Source organism: Channa argus, chromosome 18 (assembly GCF_033026475.1).
Source record: "Channa argus isolate prfri chromosome 18, Channa argus male v1.0, whole genome shotgun sequence".
NCBI classification, from domain to species: domain Eukaryota; kingdom Metazoa; phylum Chordata; class Actinopteri; order Anabantiformes; family Channidae; genus Channa; species Channa argus.
In genome coordinates, this window is record NC_090214.1 from 12,279,416 (window position 1) to 12,295,857 (window position 16,442).

General features: G+C 38.0%; 1 protein-coding gene across 5 annotated transcripts in view; it reads left to right on the forward strand.

The window, feature by feature from the left end:
* The window catches only part of LOC137104067 (rab GTPase-activating protein 1), a 59,531-nt gene that overhangs the window by 39,438 nt on the left and 3,651 nt on the right, over window positions 1–16,442 (forward strand). For 4 of the 5 annotated variants that reach the window (XM_067484883.1, XM_067484884.1, XM_067484887.1 and 1 more), the window contains 12 exons: window positions 750–863; window positions 2,853–2,927; window positions 3,489–3,614; window positions 3,888–4,031; window positions 5,037–5,078; window positions 5,498–5,626; window positions 7,703–7,795; window positions 9,021–9,131; window positions 9,511–9,615; window positions 10,566–10,649; window positions 13,883–13,954; window positions 15,817–16,017. In XM_067484883.1, the coding sequence (XP_067340984.1) occupies window positions 750–863; window positions 2,853–2,927; window positions 3,489–3,614; window positions 3,888–4,031; window positions 5,037–5,078; window positions 5,498–5,626; window positions 7,703–7,795; window positions 9,021–9,131; window positions 9,511–9,615; window positions 10,566–10,649; window positions 13,883–13,954; window positions 15,817–16,017 (1,296 nt within the window). The remainder of the gene's footprint in view (window positions 1–749; window positions 864–2,852; window positions 2,928–3,488; window positions 3,615–3,887; window positions 4,032–5,036; window positions 5,079–5,497; window positions 5,627–7,702; window positions 7,796–9,020; window positions 9,132–9,510; window positions 9,616–10,565; window positions 10,650–13,882; window positions 13,955–15,816; window positions 16,018–16,442) is intronic. The other variant, XM_067484885.1, reaches the window with a different exon arrangement.

A 16,442-nucleotide genomic window follows, 5' to 3' on the forward strand; every position in this document is an offset into this window, starting at 1 on the left:
TATTTATTTAGAAACTCATCAATAATGAAATGAGGGGTGATTAATCTTTGAGCACCAAGGCTAGTTTGGAGTACTTGTTGATGTATGTGTGTTTGTGTGTGTGTTCCATAGAGGGCAGGGATATCCCAGCGATGAATGTTACCCCAGGTTTGTGTTCCTATTTTATGCAGTTGAAATGAAGAGGCAATAGCACTTTTTTGTCTAAAAATGTTTTTTTTTTTTATTGTTCATTCACTTTTGTATACACCTCAACACATCTCCTGCTCCCTGTCCTAGTCATTCATTTCTCTTTCCTACAGACCAAAGGTCTAAAAGTCAAGTCACTATATATCACACTAGTGACAGGAAAAGATATGATAATGAAAGTAAAAAAATCCTGTGTGCCAACAAACTGTTGTTAGTGAGATATATGTGAGCTTTTGTATCATAAGAAGTATGTGTAAGGTTTCAAAGGTATTTAGAAAACGGATTGAAGTGAAGTTGGCAAAGTATGAGAGAAGGGAAGTGTACAGTCTATACTGTTGAATGGAACACTCTGCCAACAGTTCATCATCATCATCATCATCATTCATCCTGCCCCTACAGTAAATCTCAGTGTGAGGGGTCACAACAGAATGAGGAACACTGACCTTTTTCTTTAGTAGTAAATAGTAGTAAAAAGTAGTAAACAAAAAAACCTAGGCTGTGTATGTCACATCATCTTCTTTTCACTTACCTTGGTCTTTTCCTTTGTCTCTCATCTCTGTTAGGAGTCCCCTCAGGACAGTGCCATCACCAGAGACATTAACAGGACGTTCCCAGCTCATGACTACTTCAAAGACACTGGAGGTGACGGACAAGACTCTCTCTACAAGATCTGCAAGGTGCGACACATGCATGGAAGAGGTTGTTTAAATTTGTTCTTCTTTAAGCCAACACAAGATGCTGAAGCCATTTAAACATAAAGACAAATCAGCACAGTGTGTAAAGCCACAGAAAAAGTGGATGGGATACCTTAAGACAGGTACAACTTTATCAAATCCGCAGCAGTCCCCACCTCTTGATTTGACTCTACATCACTTTGTATGCCATAAAACCTAAATTTACAATACAAATATGGTATATTTATTTCCGTCTTCACTGAACCATATTAATGCTTCCTGCAGAAGTTGATGAAGGAGAAAATAGTAACACGATTGATTGTTGGGGAAGGTGCACAATCACCTGCAGAGAAGTCTTTATGTGATCCTATACAGAAAGCATGTTCTAGCTCTTAGTTAGATTATAGTCACATAGCTTCTTGAGTTTGGTAGCATTTTGTAGAGTTGGCAGGAAATAAAAAATTTACTTTATACATAAATTCAATGCAGACAATATATTTGGGAGCACTGCCATAGATAAAAAGAGAATCTGATTACATTTTTCTTAAACCCTATGTGTCATGTTTAACAACTGTGACTTATTAATGCCCTAATTATTAGGGGGTTAAAATAGAAGATATGGTTCCAATGAGTTCACAGTCATAAAGACTGGAATATTTTATCATCCTTTGATTAAGGCAGGTGAGACATAAACAATTGGTGGAGTTGTTTACATTGCTAGAACCACTAATTGCAATCTGCATGTGAAATTGAATCACGTTTCTTTAATATATAGTGTAATTGTTATGAAATTACATTTGCTTTGGCGTTGGTCAGATGAAGGACTTTGTGGAGCAGTATAGACAGTTTAAAATAAAATTAACTGTGCATTAATTGGCACAACAGTCCCTCTGTTTCTGGGTGGTGCAGTGAGTTCATTGCCTGTCTAGAAAAGCTAAATAATTTTGTAATCGAAGACACACTCCTACCTGTTGCACAATTGATGCTCAAACACCAGCATGCAGGCACACACAAATATTGCAACTTTTCACACGAATCTTCATTGATCATAAAATGCTGGCGGTTACTTTCTTAAGAAAATTAACTATACTATTAAAACATACAGACATTTCTACCTATAGTCCCACATAATTAGTCTGTCTGCAGAGGGTTCAGTTTTTTTTTTATTCTTTTGTATTAAATTCATTATGTATAACTCAGGTTAAGGCATCCATCTCTTTCCAGACAAGCACCTCCATAGGTGTGTTTGAATAATTCAGTGGGCCCTCCCTTTCCTCTGAGTGTGGATTGATTCACACTGTGTCTGTTCGACTTGGACTCATTATTTGTATTTGTAGCTTAGTAGGCCACTACAAACCCTTTTCCAAATTCTCCCTACGTTCCCTCCCATCATTTTTACTCCATTTCCTCTATAGCAACTTTTCTCTCCAACCTCTTTTCCTTTCTATTTGTCTTTTTAGCAGTACTCATTGACACTTTGTTTTCTTTTTGACCCCACACTGCAGATCTGTGCCTTCTTTTACTGCTGTTATGATACCAGTAATGTTGTAGTTCAAATAGAAAATCAGGTGTGGTTTAAGATATACTGCACACTGTAAAAAATAATGTTAATTTCTAAAATAAGATAATTCCAGAAATTACTTCCAGTAGCCTCTACCACATAACCCAAGTTCTTGTGGTCAAACAAACCTGCTATTAGTTCAAAAGTAAAATATTTTTTTCTGTTGGTCATAATTTCGTAATGGTGCAGTTGTTTTGTGTATTATATTATATATTTGCTTCCTGTTTAATTTAAATCTGTGTTAAGGAGTACAGGTACATTGTATATATTGAGAGTTTAATGATGTTCTAAACTAGCCTGATCTTTAGACAAAATATTTTTTTATGTTTGCTTAAGTGATACAAGTAATACAGTAGTTCATCATTGGTTTGTTGTTTCACTGTAACATACATTCAGTGACTTTGTCTGTTTGTCATTGTCTTATCCTTCAGGCATACTCTGTTTACGATGAGGAGATTGGGTATTGCCAGGGACAGTCCTTCTTGGCAGCTGTGCTTCTGCTTCATGTGAGTTCCCATATCAACAGGGCCCAGCAAAAAAAATAGCTTTCTTTTCAAACAGTTCCAAAAACTGAGAGGGACTGTTTTGTTTTCATTTGACGTTGGTATCTTATTGACATTTTGCAATCCTGGAGGATTGGCCTGGTTTATTTTTAATGTTTTGAACTCAGGCCACTGTATATTCATGGTAGGATCAAAAGCTATGATTATGTAGTCTTACTACGTAAAAGTAGAACAATTACAGATAGGTGGTGGTGTCTGTGGGATACTGATATTATTATATATTTTACATGTGTAACTAATATATAATATGTTCATTTTAATATTCTACCCTCCAGCTTTTGCTTTTAAGTATTCCTTCAGTCCAGGGACAGGTCAACACTTCCCCCTAGTGGAGAAACAATGTACACATCTGTATAGAATAATTACCAAATTTACTAGGAGATGTTTGCAAAGTAACGTCTATCTAAAGATATTTAAATGGGGAAGCTGTTAGTCATAACAGCTGTCATATCATTAGGATATGAATTGGCAATGATTTCTAAATGTGTTGTTTTTCCTCTTTAGATGCCAGAGGAGCAAGCGTTCAGTGTGCTGGTCAAGATCATGTTTGATTATGGGCTCAGGGACCTTTTTAAGCAGAACTTTGAAGATCTGCACTGCAAGTTCTTCCAGCTGGAGAGACTCATGCAGGTGTGTGTGTGTGTGTGTGTGTGTGTGTGTGTGTGTGTGTGTGTGTAAAATGCTTTTTCTTAATGTATGCTATAGCAATGGTTTCTCCTCTAACAGTACATTTTCCCCAGACATTCTTCCTTTATGTGTTTAACTTTTTTTCAATTACATCTGTAATTAACCTTTCTCCTTTTTCTTTCTCTACACGTTGTTCCTTTTACTTCTCTTCTGCCCTGTCCTATATTTTACTTTTTTAAATACTTTTTCTCTGCCACTTTTTTCTTCCTTCAACAGGAATATATACCAGATTTGTACAACCATTTCCTGAATGTGGGTCTGGAGGCTCATATGTATGCTTCTCAGTGGTTCCTCACCCTCTTCACAGCCAAGTTTCCTCTTTACATGGTCTTCCATATCATTGACCTGCTACTGTGTGAGGTTGGTAATAAGAGAGAAACACACAACTTTCATGGCTGCAGTAAAAAAAAAAAAAAAAAAGGTTTTGAAAATATATGCAACTTTTTACATGGGCATTTTACTGCGTTCAGATTTAAGTTTAACCTTCAATCTATTTAACATTGTTTTTTGCTCATTACACAATATTCTAAATAGACTCATCAGTTTTAGACATGTAAAAATGACAAATACTGTAATACAAAACACCGTACTACAACACTCCGAGCTTAGCTCAAATGTATCCTGTGTCTTCTTGGCCTGGCTATCAAGCTCTGTTTCCAAGCTTGTTTCACATATGAATGCTACACAATGTTAGGAGTCAGCTTCAGACATGGTTCGGATCGGCATTTCACGCATGTGGCACACAGTGGGAGATTGTCTGAGTGAGAAGCATCCTCACGTGTGAAACTCCGCTTGATTTAGTGCGCAAAGCGTGGACAGGAGGCACAATATGATAGAAAACCTAGACTGTGGGAAACAGTGTTTTGTTCAATGCACATCTGAGCCATGCAATTAATAACAAAAGGTTCTATCACAATCAAGTGATAGAAACCTCATCAGCACGCATATTCACTCGCTTTAAATCCTGCCAACAATTTGGGACAGAGCAACGTGCTACACACACGAGCTCATGCACATAATACAGACATTGCACTAGGGGCCTCAGAGGATAAAGTCCCCATAATGTCACCAAGGCTAGTGAAGAGTTTATGGATGTCTTTTGAATTGGCTGGCCAAAAAATACCTACATAACTAACCACCCGTTAATGTCTGCCAGAATAAACAAATAATCTGCAAGGAAGAGTGGGAGAGACTATCCCTATTCATAGCTGCAAAACTGGGAACCATTAGCAACAACTACAAAACTAAAACAACAGGACTGATTATGTTTGCAGTCTAGATATTTCTCTCATTTATTTGTTTATTTGTTTTATTTGTTGTATTTTTATTTGTTCTGCAACGTTGGCTTTTTTTCTTCATACCCAGGGCATCAGTGTGATCTTCAATGTAGCCTTGGCACTTCTGAAGGTAAGCTACTGTGGCCCACACAAAAATGAAAAAAGAATTAAACACCGGATACACACTGACAACCACAGCTCTGATTAGAACCAGACACATAACACATGCCAACAGGAAGTCTAGAGTTTACACAATGGCACATATTAGCAGCTGCAGACACATGTATACACTGTCACTGAGCCTCTGAAGGCAGGTCTCTGAAGGTTTTTCCTCAAATTAAGAGTTTAGTCAGGGAAAAACTTGTTTGGAACAACATTTAATTTTAGACCTAATGTGGTCTCTCAACTACCTGTAATTCACCCTATGTTGTCTGATTTAAAGGATCGAGCTGTTTCATGTTACAAAAAGGAAATTAATGTCTGCTAAACAGAATACTGTGGCATGGATAATTATGTACCTAATTGAACTATTTGTTACTTTTTCCACAGACATCAAAAGATGATCTGATCCAAACAGATTTTGAGGGTGCACTCAAATTCTTTCGTGTGCCGGTTCCAAAGAGATACCGGTCTGAGGAAAATGCAAAGAAACTGATGGAGCTGGCTTGTAGCATGAAGGTGAGTTTACAACCAACTAGAGTCTTATATTTACTATTATTATACACAAGCCATCTCTTAAACAACTTAGGCTGTGCGTTAAGCTCTGTTTTTCCAAGTACTGTTATTGACCATATTTTCAGTAAATCAAGATAAGTTTAGTAGAGTAAATAATGGATAGTTCAGGGGGTCTGCAGAAATACCATTAGGGGCCACTGTTGAGCTTCAGGTAAGGCTTCACAGATGCTATGAACCCTTGCGCTCTAACATGCTTTTTCTGTCTCTGTCTTTCAAACACACACACACACACACACACACACACACACACAAACACACACCTGTGTCCTGTCCTGTTTTGAACAGCATGGCCTATTTTACAGTCCCTGACTTTGAAGGTAACTTTGGGTTGAGATATTTATTAAGACAAGCTCTGTAAAAGAGCCAGCTTGGGTTTTGGTTTAGGGTTAGAGCAGACAGCAGGAAGAGATGCAGCTTCTTCAGCTGAGAAAAATTCAATTGAACTAAATCAAAGTCAGCTCGACTTGATGAATGGTTTTGAAGATGTTTTCAGTATTCATCATACAGGCATCTGTTAAACATAAATTATGAAAACACTGTAAGTTTGGTCTGGTGAGTATACTTAGAAAAAAGTGCATTAAGATGGTTATTAGACACCCCCCCCCCCCTTTATTATTTTATTTTTATTTTGTTATGTTGAAGTCTGGTACTACATCGTTTATATTATTTTTTTTCTCATTAATGCATAGCCGGTACTCCATAATGTCAAAGTGGAAACAGAATTTATGTCTCTAAATTTTTGATTCTGCCTCCACTGTGCTTCACTGTATGGATGGTACTGAGCAGGTGGTAGGTGCTGGTTTCCTCCTGTCATCACCGTTAGAATTTAGGCCAAACCATTCAATCTTGGTTTCATCAGACCAGAGAATCTTGTTCCTTACAGTGTGAGAGTCCTTTGGGTGCTTTTTTTGCAAACTCCAAACTTTTCATGTGTATCAGAGGTTACTACTTTCAGTCTTTTGATTTACAAGGCTGATACCGTATATTCAAATTGCCTTGGAAATTTAAACAAAAATCACCAACACATGCAGTTTTTCTTACACCCTATGCAGCTTTTTTGTTTACCTGAGTGGTTTTGCTGTTTATCTATATCCCACTTTTCTGTACTCTATAGCTCTGCCTAGTACATTGAGCACATTTACATAGATGTTTTATGCAGTTAACAGCTTTCTAGCAGCTGTAATAAAATGTTTGAGGATGTATTCCGCTTTAGAAAAGCATAGAATAATAAGCAAATTTCTAAGAGAAAGTAGATGCTATTACAATAAGCCTCTTCCCTCTTGTAACGTACATTCAGAGGACAATAGTAAAGACACTGAACTCGAAGTTTGTTAATTATAACTGATTCAAATGATAAATATGTGTTTACATTATACCTGTACTTGAGAGACCATGGGAAACTTTGTGTTCCTAACTGGTTTGGCAACTTCTGGAGACCAAGCTGTCAGGGCCACAAGAGAGAATGAAAAAGAATGACAAAGTGGAGGGCTAAGGCAAACTGCCCTAATCTGTTGTTACTTTTTCCCTACCTTTTAACAGTCTTCCACTTACAAAGCAGGAAGTATATACAAATATACTCTGAGAGTGTACACACATGCAAACTAAATATGGGACATGCTGTGTCAGTGTTGCAACCATCAGGTGATAAGCATTTGGATCATGGGCTACGTTGTAGTATAATTCTAAACCTGAGATCATAATGCACAGACTCACATGTAGACGAGAACAAAAAGACAACAGTTTTACTATGTTGCAAGTGTAACTTGATGCAATCAAATCCATAGACGCAACTTATATGTCTTGGTAGACAGCGAAGTTCATTCAGCTGTTTTTAATTTGTTTTAATTTCATGTACACAGAAACAAAACTCAAAACAAAAAGTTTAAGGTGGTATACGTTACCAAACAGACAGAAATCCCAGTGAACTTGCAGTCTGTCAGCCAAGATTTTACACAGGCAGCCACCTTTTGTGCTAAATTCTTTATCATAATTTTTTTGTCTTCTCTCACTGTCAAACAGATCAGCCAAAAGAAACTGAAGAAATTTGAGAAGGAGTACCACACCATAAGGGAGCAGCAGGAGCAGCAGGAAGCCCCCATTGAGAGATATGAGGTAGACATAAACACAAGTGTAAACATGCACAATTTAAGGATACAAAAATCAGTTACTTCTCCATGAAAAAAGACCAGTGCCAGTGTTGGCTTTAGCATAAATCTAATAAACATGGAAGTTGTGTACTGTAACTTGCTGTCTCTTTAGTGTAAATAATAGAGTGTGTTATTACTGTCAGTATTGCAACCTAAATGGAGTTGCCAAAGGGTACCACAATAAAATGGTGTGTAAATGTATCTATCATTGTCAAAACAACTACCTTATTTAGTATTTCCACTGAGCTGAATAAATCTTTTTTTTTTTAGTCCTTGACATTCCTGTTTTTGAGAAAGAGAAACTGCCTGGCCCTTAAAAAAGCTATTATTGTCATGCCACATGTCACCTCAAGGGTAATGGGTTGCTTGTATATAGTACATCATCATCAATTACACTGACTGAACTACTTCTGTTTGCTCGCTCTTAAAAATGCTTCTAAGGAACAAATTCCATTTGTGTTTGTTACACAGTATCGGGATGTTTTTGTTATTGCTATTCAGAAGGCTTTCCATACACCCATGCATTAAGGCATTGCATAAATTGATTTAGTCAGCCTAATATAGTTGGATTATGAGACAGTTATGTTTATCATATTTTCGAAAGCACATTAGGCTGTTTAAAAACCACCTATCATTTGAGATTTCATGTGTAAAATATTGGAATTAGAATCACAGACTTAACATGAATAAACAGGTACATTTTAATGAAGACAATAAATAATATGTGCAATATCAGACTTGTTATACTAACGCTCACGATTTCATAATATCCATCCATTCAATACAGCTGCCTGTTGGTGTTAATGTGTAAACAGCTCATGTCTGTCAAACATTTCATACAACTTTTACCGTGTAATTATGCTGTCACCTGATCAGTCAAATTTACACTGACTTAGTCTCATAATACTTCATATATTGTCACACTACTCTATAAAGTACTGAACCAGGAAGAGAAGCTTACATATTACATGGCTTACATACGCAACTCTTTATGATTAACTAATTTTCCCTGCCTTGGTTTCCCTTCACTTTCCTTCCTCTTTTATGGCCCTTTAACTTCTCTCTCTTCATATTCTCTTCTGTTGTGCTGTCCCACTCTTTTTCTTTGTTCCATTCTTGTCATTTTTTATCTCCTGTTGTCTTCCTTCTTTTCCTTCCTTTTTCCTCTATCTTTCTGTCCATCTGTCTAGCGAGAAAACCGTCGTTTACAAGAGGCTAACATGCGTTTGGAGCAGGAGAATGACGACCTGGCACATGAACTAGTAAGCAGCAAGATAGCCCTGCGCAAAGACCTTGATAATGTAAGTTGAAGAGAAAGAATATTTTGTGCAATTTTTTTTTTTTTTTTTGACATGCGTATAAACATTGGGGAGAGTAAAAGAAGAAGTATGCTTGTGGAACAGAAGCAAACTTTACACTGTGTATAGTAATGTGTCTGTGAAGTGAGGGAATGCATGTTTGTGTGTATCACAGCTTGGGTTACTTTGAAAAGAGAGATGGTAGAGAGAAAGTAAGCCAGGTCTAACTTACAGTGACCTCATCAGCTCTGGGTCATTTTGTCTGTGTGTGTGTGTGTGTGTGTGTGTGTGTGTGTGTGTGTGTGTGTGTGTGTGTGTGTGTGTGTGTGTGTGTGTGTGTGTGTGTGTGTGTGTGTGTGTGTGTGTGTGTTGTGTCCATCAGGCCGAGGAGAAGGCAGATGCTTTGAATAAAGAGTTGCTGCTGACCAAACAGAAACTGGTGGAGTCTGAGGACGAGAAAAGACGACTGGAAGAAGAATCTGCACAGGTTAGAGCCGACAATGAGACACTTTTATCTAGATTCAAACTCAGCCTGTGTGGAGGAAAACCTTTTCCCAAGCCCAGCTGTTGTCTAAAATAAACAACATGATCTGAATAAAATCTAAATAAACATAAATCTGATGTGACACACAATGGTACAGACAGCAGGAAAGTGTCAGCACTATTACAATACAAAATCCCATGAGAATGATTAATTATGAAAAAAAGCCGCTTAAATCTCCTTCCCTGGGGTCAAGAAGGAGCCCAGCAGGAAGTGTGCAATAATAATGTGACAGGCTGTACCTGAGCCCTCTGTATTGTTAACGAAGTACAGTGTCTTCAAGTTTTCGTTCAAAATCAACCATTGCAAAACTTATTTTTAGCTATAGACACACTACACCATTTGAATGATGTTCAGTTTCACTGTTTATTTCCCTTTCTCTGCTTTGCTTACCATCATTTGTAGAAAATACTATAGTCCATATATTTGCAGGGCTTCCTCCATTATCTTTTCTATAAAGACACATATTGTCCACATTCAACCCCCAAATATCATTGTGTTCGTTCATCTTGTATGTTGATCTTCTTCAGTGCAGAAAAATCTCTTTGAGGCAAAGGGCAGATCTGCTGTTCTGTCTTGCCATGTGTGTTCAGTGCTGTCCTTCAGATGTCTCCTCTATTCTTGAGTGTGTAGGTATAGCTCTGAGTGATTTATGTGCTTGTGTACAGGTTTGTGGAGGGCACGACTTTGCCCTGAGCTTCTCATCTTCCAATACCTTTTTCTGTCATCTTTACATTTCATGGCAGCCACATGGTCTCTGGGGCCTCTGACTCTGCCTCTGTCCTTGGTCTCTCCCCTGAAACAGCCTCACTGAATTGGTTTGTGTGTGTGTGTGTGTGTGTGTGTGTGTGTGTGTGTGTGTGTGTGTGTGTGTGTGTGTGTGTGTGTTTCCACAGTTAAAGGAAATGTGTAGGCGAGAGCTTGATAAGTCTGAATCAGAGATCAAGAAGAATGGCTCCATTATTGGAGAATATAAGCAGGTATGTATTCTGTGTCTCTGCCTTTTACTGCAGAATTTATAGTATGTAGTATGTCTCTTAAAACAAGTGTTGATTCCTTTCAACTGACATAATCTAATATAATTAATAATATATAAAAAAGATAAATAATAAAAACAGCGATAAATAATAAAACGATGTGTAAATAAAACGAAACGAAACGAAAAACGAAAAATAAATAAAACTAAATATGGCAATGACCCTCTTAGTTTTAATCTAGGACTATAATGGTAAAAAGTTATAGGCTGGTAATCTGTGAATCTTTAGTGAGAGCATGTGTAAAGTGAAGCAAATAGGTGCTGTTGAATCAGCTGTTTTAGTTAAATCTGGTACTTCTCTATCTGACAGTTCTTTATATTTTTACTGCCGAAAATGGAAAGGAAAGATTTAATTATGTTTAATACACCCTGCTCTTATGTCGAAGTGTCTCTGGGCAAGACACCGAATCCCCAACAGCCCATCCCCATCCCAAGCCGTATGTGCACGGTCCCAAGTCCAGTAGAAATTGGGGAGGTTTGTGTCTTGAAGGGCATCCAGCACAAAGAATGTGCCAAATCAGCAAGTGGTGACTCTGACAACCCTGAAACTACAAAAAAAAGAAGAAAAAAAATCTTAGAAGCTATAAAACTAAAGTCTATTAACAGTACACAAATTCAGAGAACATTGTATCACTGAACATCATCTTGTTTTTCTTACACACTTGGTCTATTACACTCTGCTCTACTAGCATTGCCAAACCAGCATTTTATCAAATCTATTTTTTGTTACTGTGGATAACAGTGTGGTTTGTGTCCCTTTTACATTTTTTATCTGTCTGTCCTCATTTTATCATTTGTCTCTGGATGTTTGAGGAGTAAGCATTTGACTACCTCGCTACTTATGTTTCCTTATTTGGCTTGCCTTTTCACATTTAGACTTTGATCATGCCATTACTGTGGCAACACCAGCCATAGATATTTAAAAATATTATAAGAGCAATCTGTTTTCACCCACTCATCTAGTTTGCGAAGCAGAAATGTCTGATTTAACAAACTGTTCCTTAGCTGAACCCAGAGTCTTTGATCACTGAGTCTGTGAGCATATTTTGAATTCCTCCCTCTATGAATTCCTCTTGCAGTGAATTCCATCCATTCAGATCTCCTCCTGTCACTTAATGCTTAATATAAACCTATCCAGATCAAGTATTATAACCATCAGCACAGACATTATGCAACAGTCCAACTGTGATTGCTCCCTGTGCAACAAGACAGAAATAGCAAGAGGACTTATTTAGAAACAGACCTTAACTTCACCTGAGTCTAAAAATATTGGCGGCAGATTGGAATTAACAGCAGATCTGAAACCTGGTGACAAGAGCTATCATGGAGGGGGAAGGATTTGATGGCTGTGTCATTTTGAGTGTAATATGGTTAAAAGCTGCTTTCACATTGCTAGCACACAGCTTAGAGCTGTGCTGAGTGTGAAAATGTGGCTTTGTCAAAAATAGTTATTTTTGCAATAGGGAGGATTGGGGCGCTAGATGTAGAGAGAGGAAGAGAAATGAAGAGAATTCTGTGGAGAAGAGAGCAGAGGGAGGACAACATCATTCAACCTTCTGCGATTGACAAGTTGAATGCACCAAAATAGCCGCATTGTTTTCCAACCCAGATAATTCTCCAGATAGCATTTTCCTTTTTCAGTGTCTGCAAATGGCAACTTTCTTTTTGTTGGATTAGAGCCCAAAAAGCTTTGTGCTAATTGCTCCTCCAGCTCATGAGGACAGAGAAACGTCTGTTACTGGTGAAGCTAAAAACAGTGTTGAATGGTGTATTGCTGTGTCAGTTGTAGGAGCAGAGTCTGTGTAGATGCACTCAGTCAAGCTGCGTACGTGCCAGGTACAGCAATGTGTGCCAGGCCCTGTTGGAATTATATTTATTTTCTGCGCTTTAAAATATTTGTACCATAGACACTTTATTTATTGAAGAATAAAGATGAGCACAACCAGTTCTTCCTGAATTTGGGCATTCAGTTGGAAATGGTTTAGCAAAAAGTATTCCTGACTATACTGACCCCATGTAACATAGACTTTAAAACTTAGCAGAACACACTTTCCTCCTCAACACAATCATCTCAGGCTTTTTACCAATTTTAGAAAACAAGGCAGTAAAATATTATTACTATTGAGCACTACATCCGAGCTTGACCAGCTCAAAAAAAATGCGTAACAAAGTAAAACATTGGGTAGGATCCCATAAAATAGCAAGGGGGAGCTGCAAGATTATAATAAATAAGGGGCCGGCAGGGATGAAGTAAATGTAGAGAGATGGGTACAGTACGGACAGTGGAGAGCAGATAAGACAGATAGACTTGTAGGAGCAGAGAGATGGATATCTGTCTAAAAATACACTGATAGATGTATAGGTTGAACTCTAAAGGTGGAGAATAAGCAGCTCTAATGTATATGCTGCAGAGAGCAGGAACAGAGAGGGGAGATGACCCAATGTATCTGTTGAAATTACTCATGTCACATTGATCTCTTTTCATTCTATGAGCTAGAATGTGTGAGAGTGTGTGTGTGGCTGTATGTTATATGGTATAGAAAGAAGAAAAGGAGAAAATAGAGTGTGTGTGTAGGCAAATTACACATGCTTTCACATGGATGTACTCTACATCCTGTGTGCACTGCTGGAAAGACAGGACCTCATGACACCACTAATTGACTTAGATTAAGAGGATGAAGTCTCTGATTTCTCAAGAGCCACAAATGGACTTGGGACACTGTGCACCAGGTAGTGGAAACATGAAGGAGTTAGAAACAAAAGATACAACTTTTTTAAGTCTTTCTTGGTGAAACACTCCATTACTACACCATATGGCTACTTAATTGCATGGGCATGCAATTTTTTAAATTAGTATTTTTACTATCTTTACTAAACTGAAAACACAACTTATTATTCGTCCTTTATAGGGAAAGTAAAAAAAAAAACATGGTTGTTTGTTGTGGGAGGAGGAGGATATGATTGATTAACCGCTTATCCCATTCAGGGTCCTGGGGGTCTGGTGGTTGCCCCAAAATGTATCTTGCATTGACGCTATTTAATTTATTAGTAGTATATATTTAACTCCATTGCACACAATGCAATAGAGCTTTGTTGAACTGTTGATAAAGTTGACAGCAGCATAAAAACATATCAGTGAATAAATCTAATCTTTACCCGTTTCTCTGATTCCTGTAGATCTGCTCCCAACTGAGCGAACGCCTGGAGAAACAACAGACAGCCAACCGAGGAGAGCTGGACAAAATCAGGGTGAGTTTTACTCACTCAAACAGACACAACACAAACGATGTTCTGTGCCCTCAAACACAGCATTATACTGTAAGTGGAGCATAATTACATACAGTAACTCTGCTGTTAGAATCAACTGTATGAATGAATAAGTGTGTGTGTATGTGTCTTTACTAATTGAAGAATTAATGATGTAACAACAGCCCTAAAGAGTTTGGATGACTGTCAATATCCGTGTCACATTATCACTGGATATTATGTGTCGTTTGCATGTGCAGGTGTATTTACTTAACTGGATTACAGGTCTGCTCCTGTTGAATAATCCCAGTCCTAAGTGAGATCCAATGTCTGCCACTCTTCACAGAGGGTCACGTTAACTGTTGCTTCTCCATTAACCCTGGTTGGCAAAGACAGATCAATTTTTCTTAACACAGTTAAACGCCCCCCTACCCACACACACACACACACACACACACACACACACACACACACACACACACACAAACTTTCCAGTAGAATCTCATGGCGATCTGACCATTACTGTAATTATTTGCACTTTTGCAGTAGTGTTATATTTGATTAGTCTGAGGAGAGTTTTCCACTTTTAAGCACCTCACAGTGTATCTTGAAACATCTGGCAGTGAATGACCTGCTTCCACAGTAAGTTAAGTACTGTTCTTTGATGGATACACACTAGAAAACAAAATGGATTGTTGTTGTAGTTAAGGTACTACTGCTATTGATCCCCTGAGGGGGAAATTCAGGTGCCACAGCAGCAAAGTTAAAAATTACATTAAGAACCATGGAACAGAATAAATAGCCCAATAGTAATAATATAAATTATATGTAGTTGCAGAAATGGAATAGAGTAGATAACCAATTGTGTAAATCTATAAGAGGCGATCAGTCAAACTAGTCTGCAATTATTTAGGTCACGTGAGTTTGCTTGAAGCAACAGAGCAGTTGTTTTTTCGCAGGATAGTTGTTTTATAGATATTTAAAATATCATGACCCAACTTTCTCAATTTACTGCTCATTCAGTAAACTACCACTCTGATATGGATAGTATGTGGAAACTGTGGTAATATGTTAGTAGGTTTGTTGGGCACATTCTGTGTATGTAGCTATAAAGTTGCTACAGCATATTCTCCTTTTTTATGATTTCTGTATTAAATGTTTACAGCTAGTGTCAACCAACAGAAATCAAGGTTTTTGTACACTTCTGTTTTTTAAGTAGTTTTACTTCTGCTTTGGTTACCGTTCATGTCCTTTCTAAGGAAAACATTTTCTTCTCACTTATGTATCTCCTTTATTCCATCCATCCATCTAAGCACCTTGACCTGTTAAAGCCTTACAGTGGTGCTGAAGCAACAGGCTTACAATCTATCAGGGCTGACACACACAGATAGACAACCATTCACTATCACACCTACAGGCAATTAGAATCACCATGTAACCTAATAGCATGTCTCTTTGGTCTGTGGGAGAAAACCAGCGTTGCGGATGGAAACCCACACAAGCATGGGGAATGCATTTAAACTCCACACAGAAAAGCCCCAGTGGCAGGTTTTATTTATCTAAAGTCAGTATTTTCTCCTTGGTTATAAGCTATAACAGTTGTCGGTTATAGTGCTGGACTATAGCTGTTTTATCTACCCCAAAATCTCTTTTTGTGCCTTGACCAGGAGACTTTCTTTATGCTTCTATTTCCCACATTTGTCATCTTTTTCCCTTTAGCTTGAAGGAGAGGGCTGTGAGAAGCAGATCATTTGAACAAAACGGGCTTGTGAGGTCAGCTACTGATATAAAGATGCTAGTTGCCTTATTTTTTCTCTAAGCTGTTATATTTTTTCTCTCTGTCCTTCAATCCAATCCCACTCTAGTCCAAAGTGGAAGGCTGTGAAAAGTGTAGTAGCCTTTTCAACAAAGAGGGACGTGTGCGATCTGCTGTGACCACAGCTACTGCTGGGGGTGCTCAGGAGACCGATGAGGAGAAGGAGGGTTTAAAGAACCAGCTGAGAGAGATGGAGCTGGAATTAGCTCAGACTAAACTGCAACTGGTGGAGGCTGAGTGCAAAATCCAGGTACGCTAACAGTTTTTTGGCTTGAAACAAACTACATAACATGAAAATCTGATTTAGTCATGCACACACAAAAACTGCAATATAGTGTAAATACTGGACAAGCTTGCAGGTCATTAACACCAATTCTTTTCCCATCCCGACTCTCTCTAGCTGGTAGAAGCCAATAATTGAACGGGCAGTGAGTCACAGTGCCTGCTACACTGGATTTTGTTGCAATGACACATTCACTACTACACATTCACTACTACTACAGATTTTAGAAACATACCAGACAATTTGTTTGGGAGGATACAGGCTGCTTTAAGATGGTTCAGGCCATAATGCATTTCTGTAATAATGTTACTTTTCCCAACAACAAGTAATGTAGAACATTAGAAACCTTTAATAATATTGTTACAGTTACTCTCATCAGAAACAACTTGTTA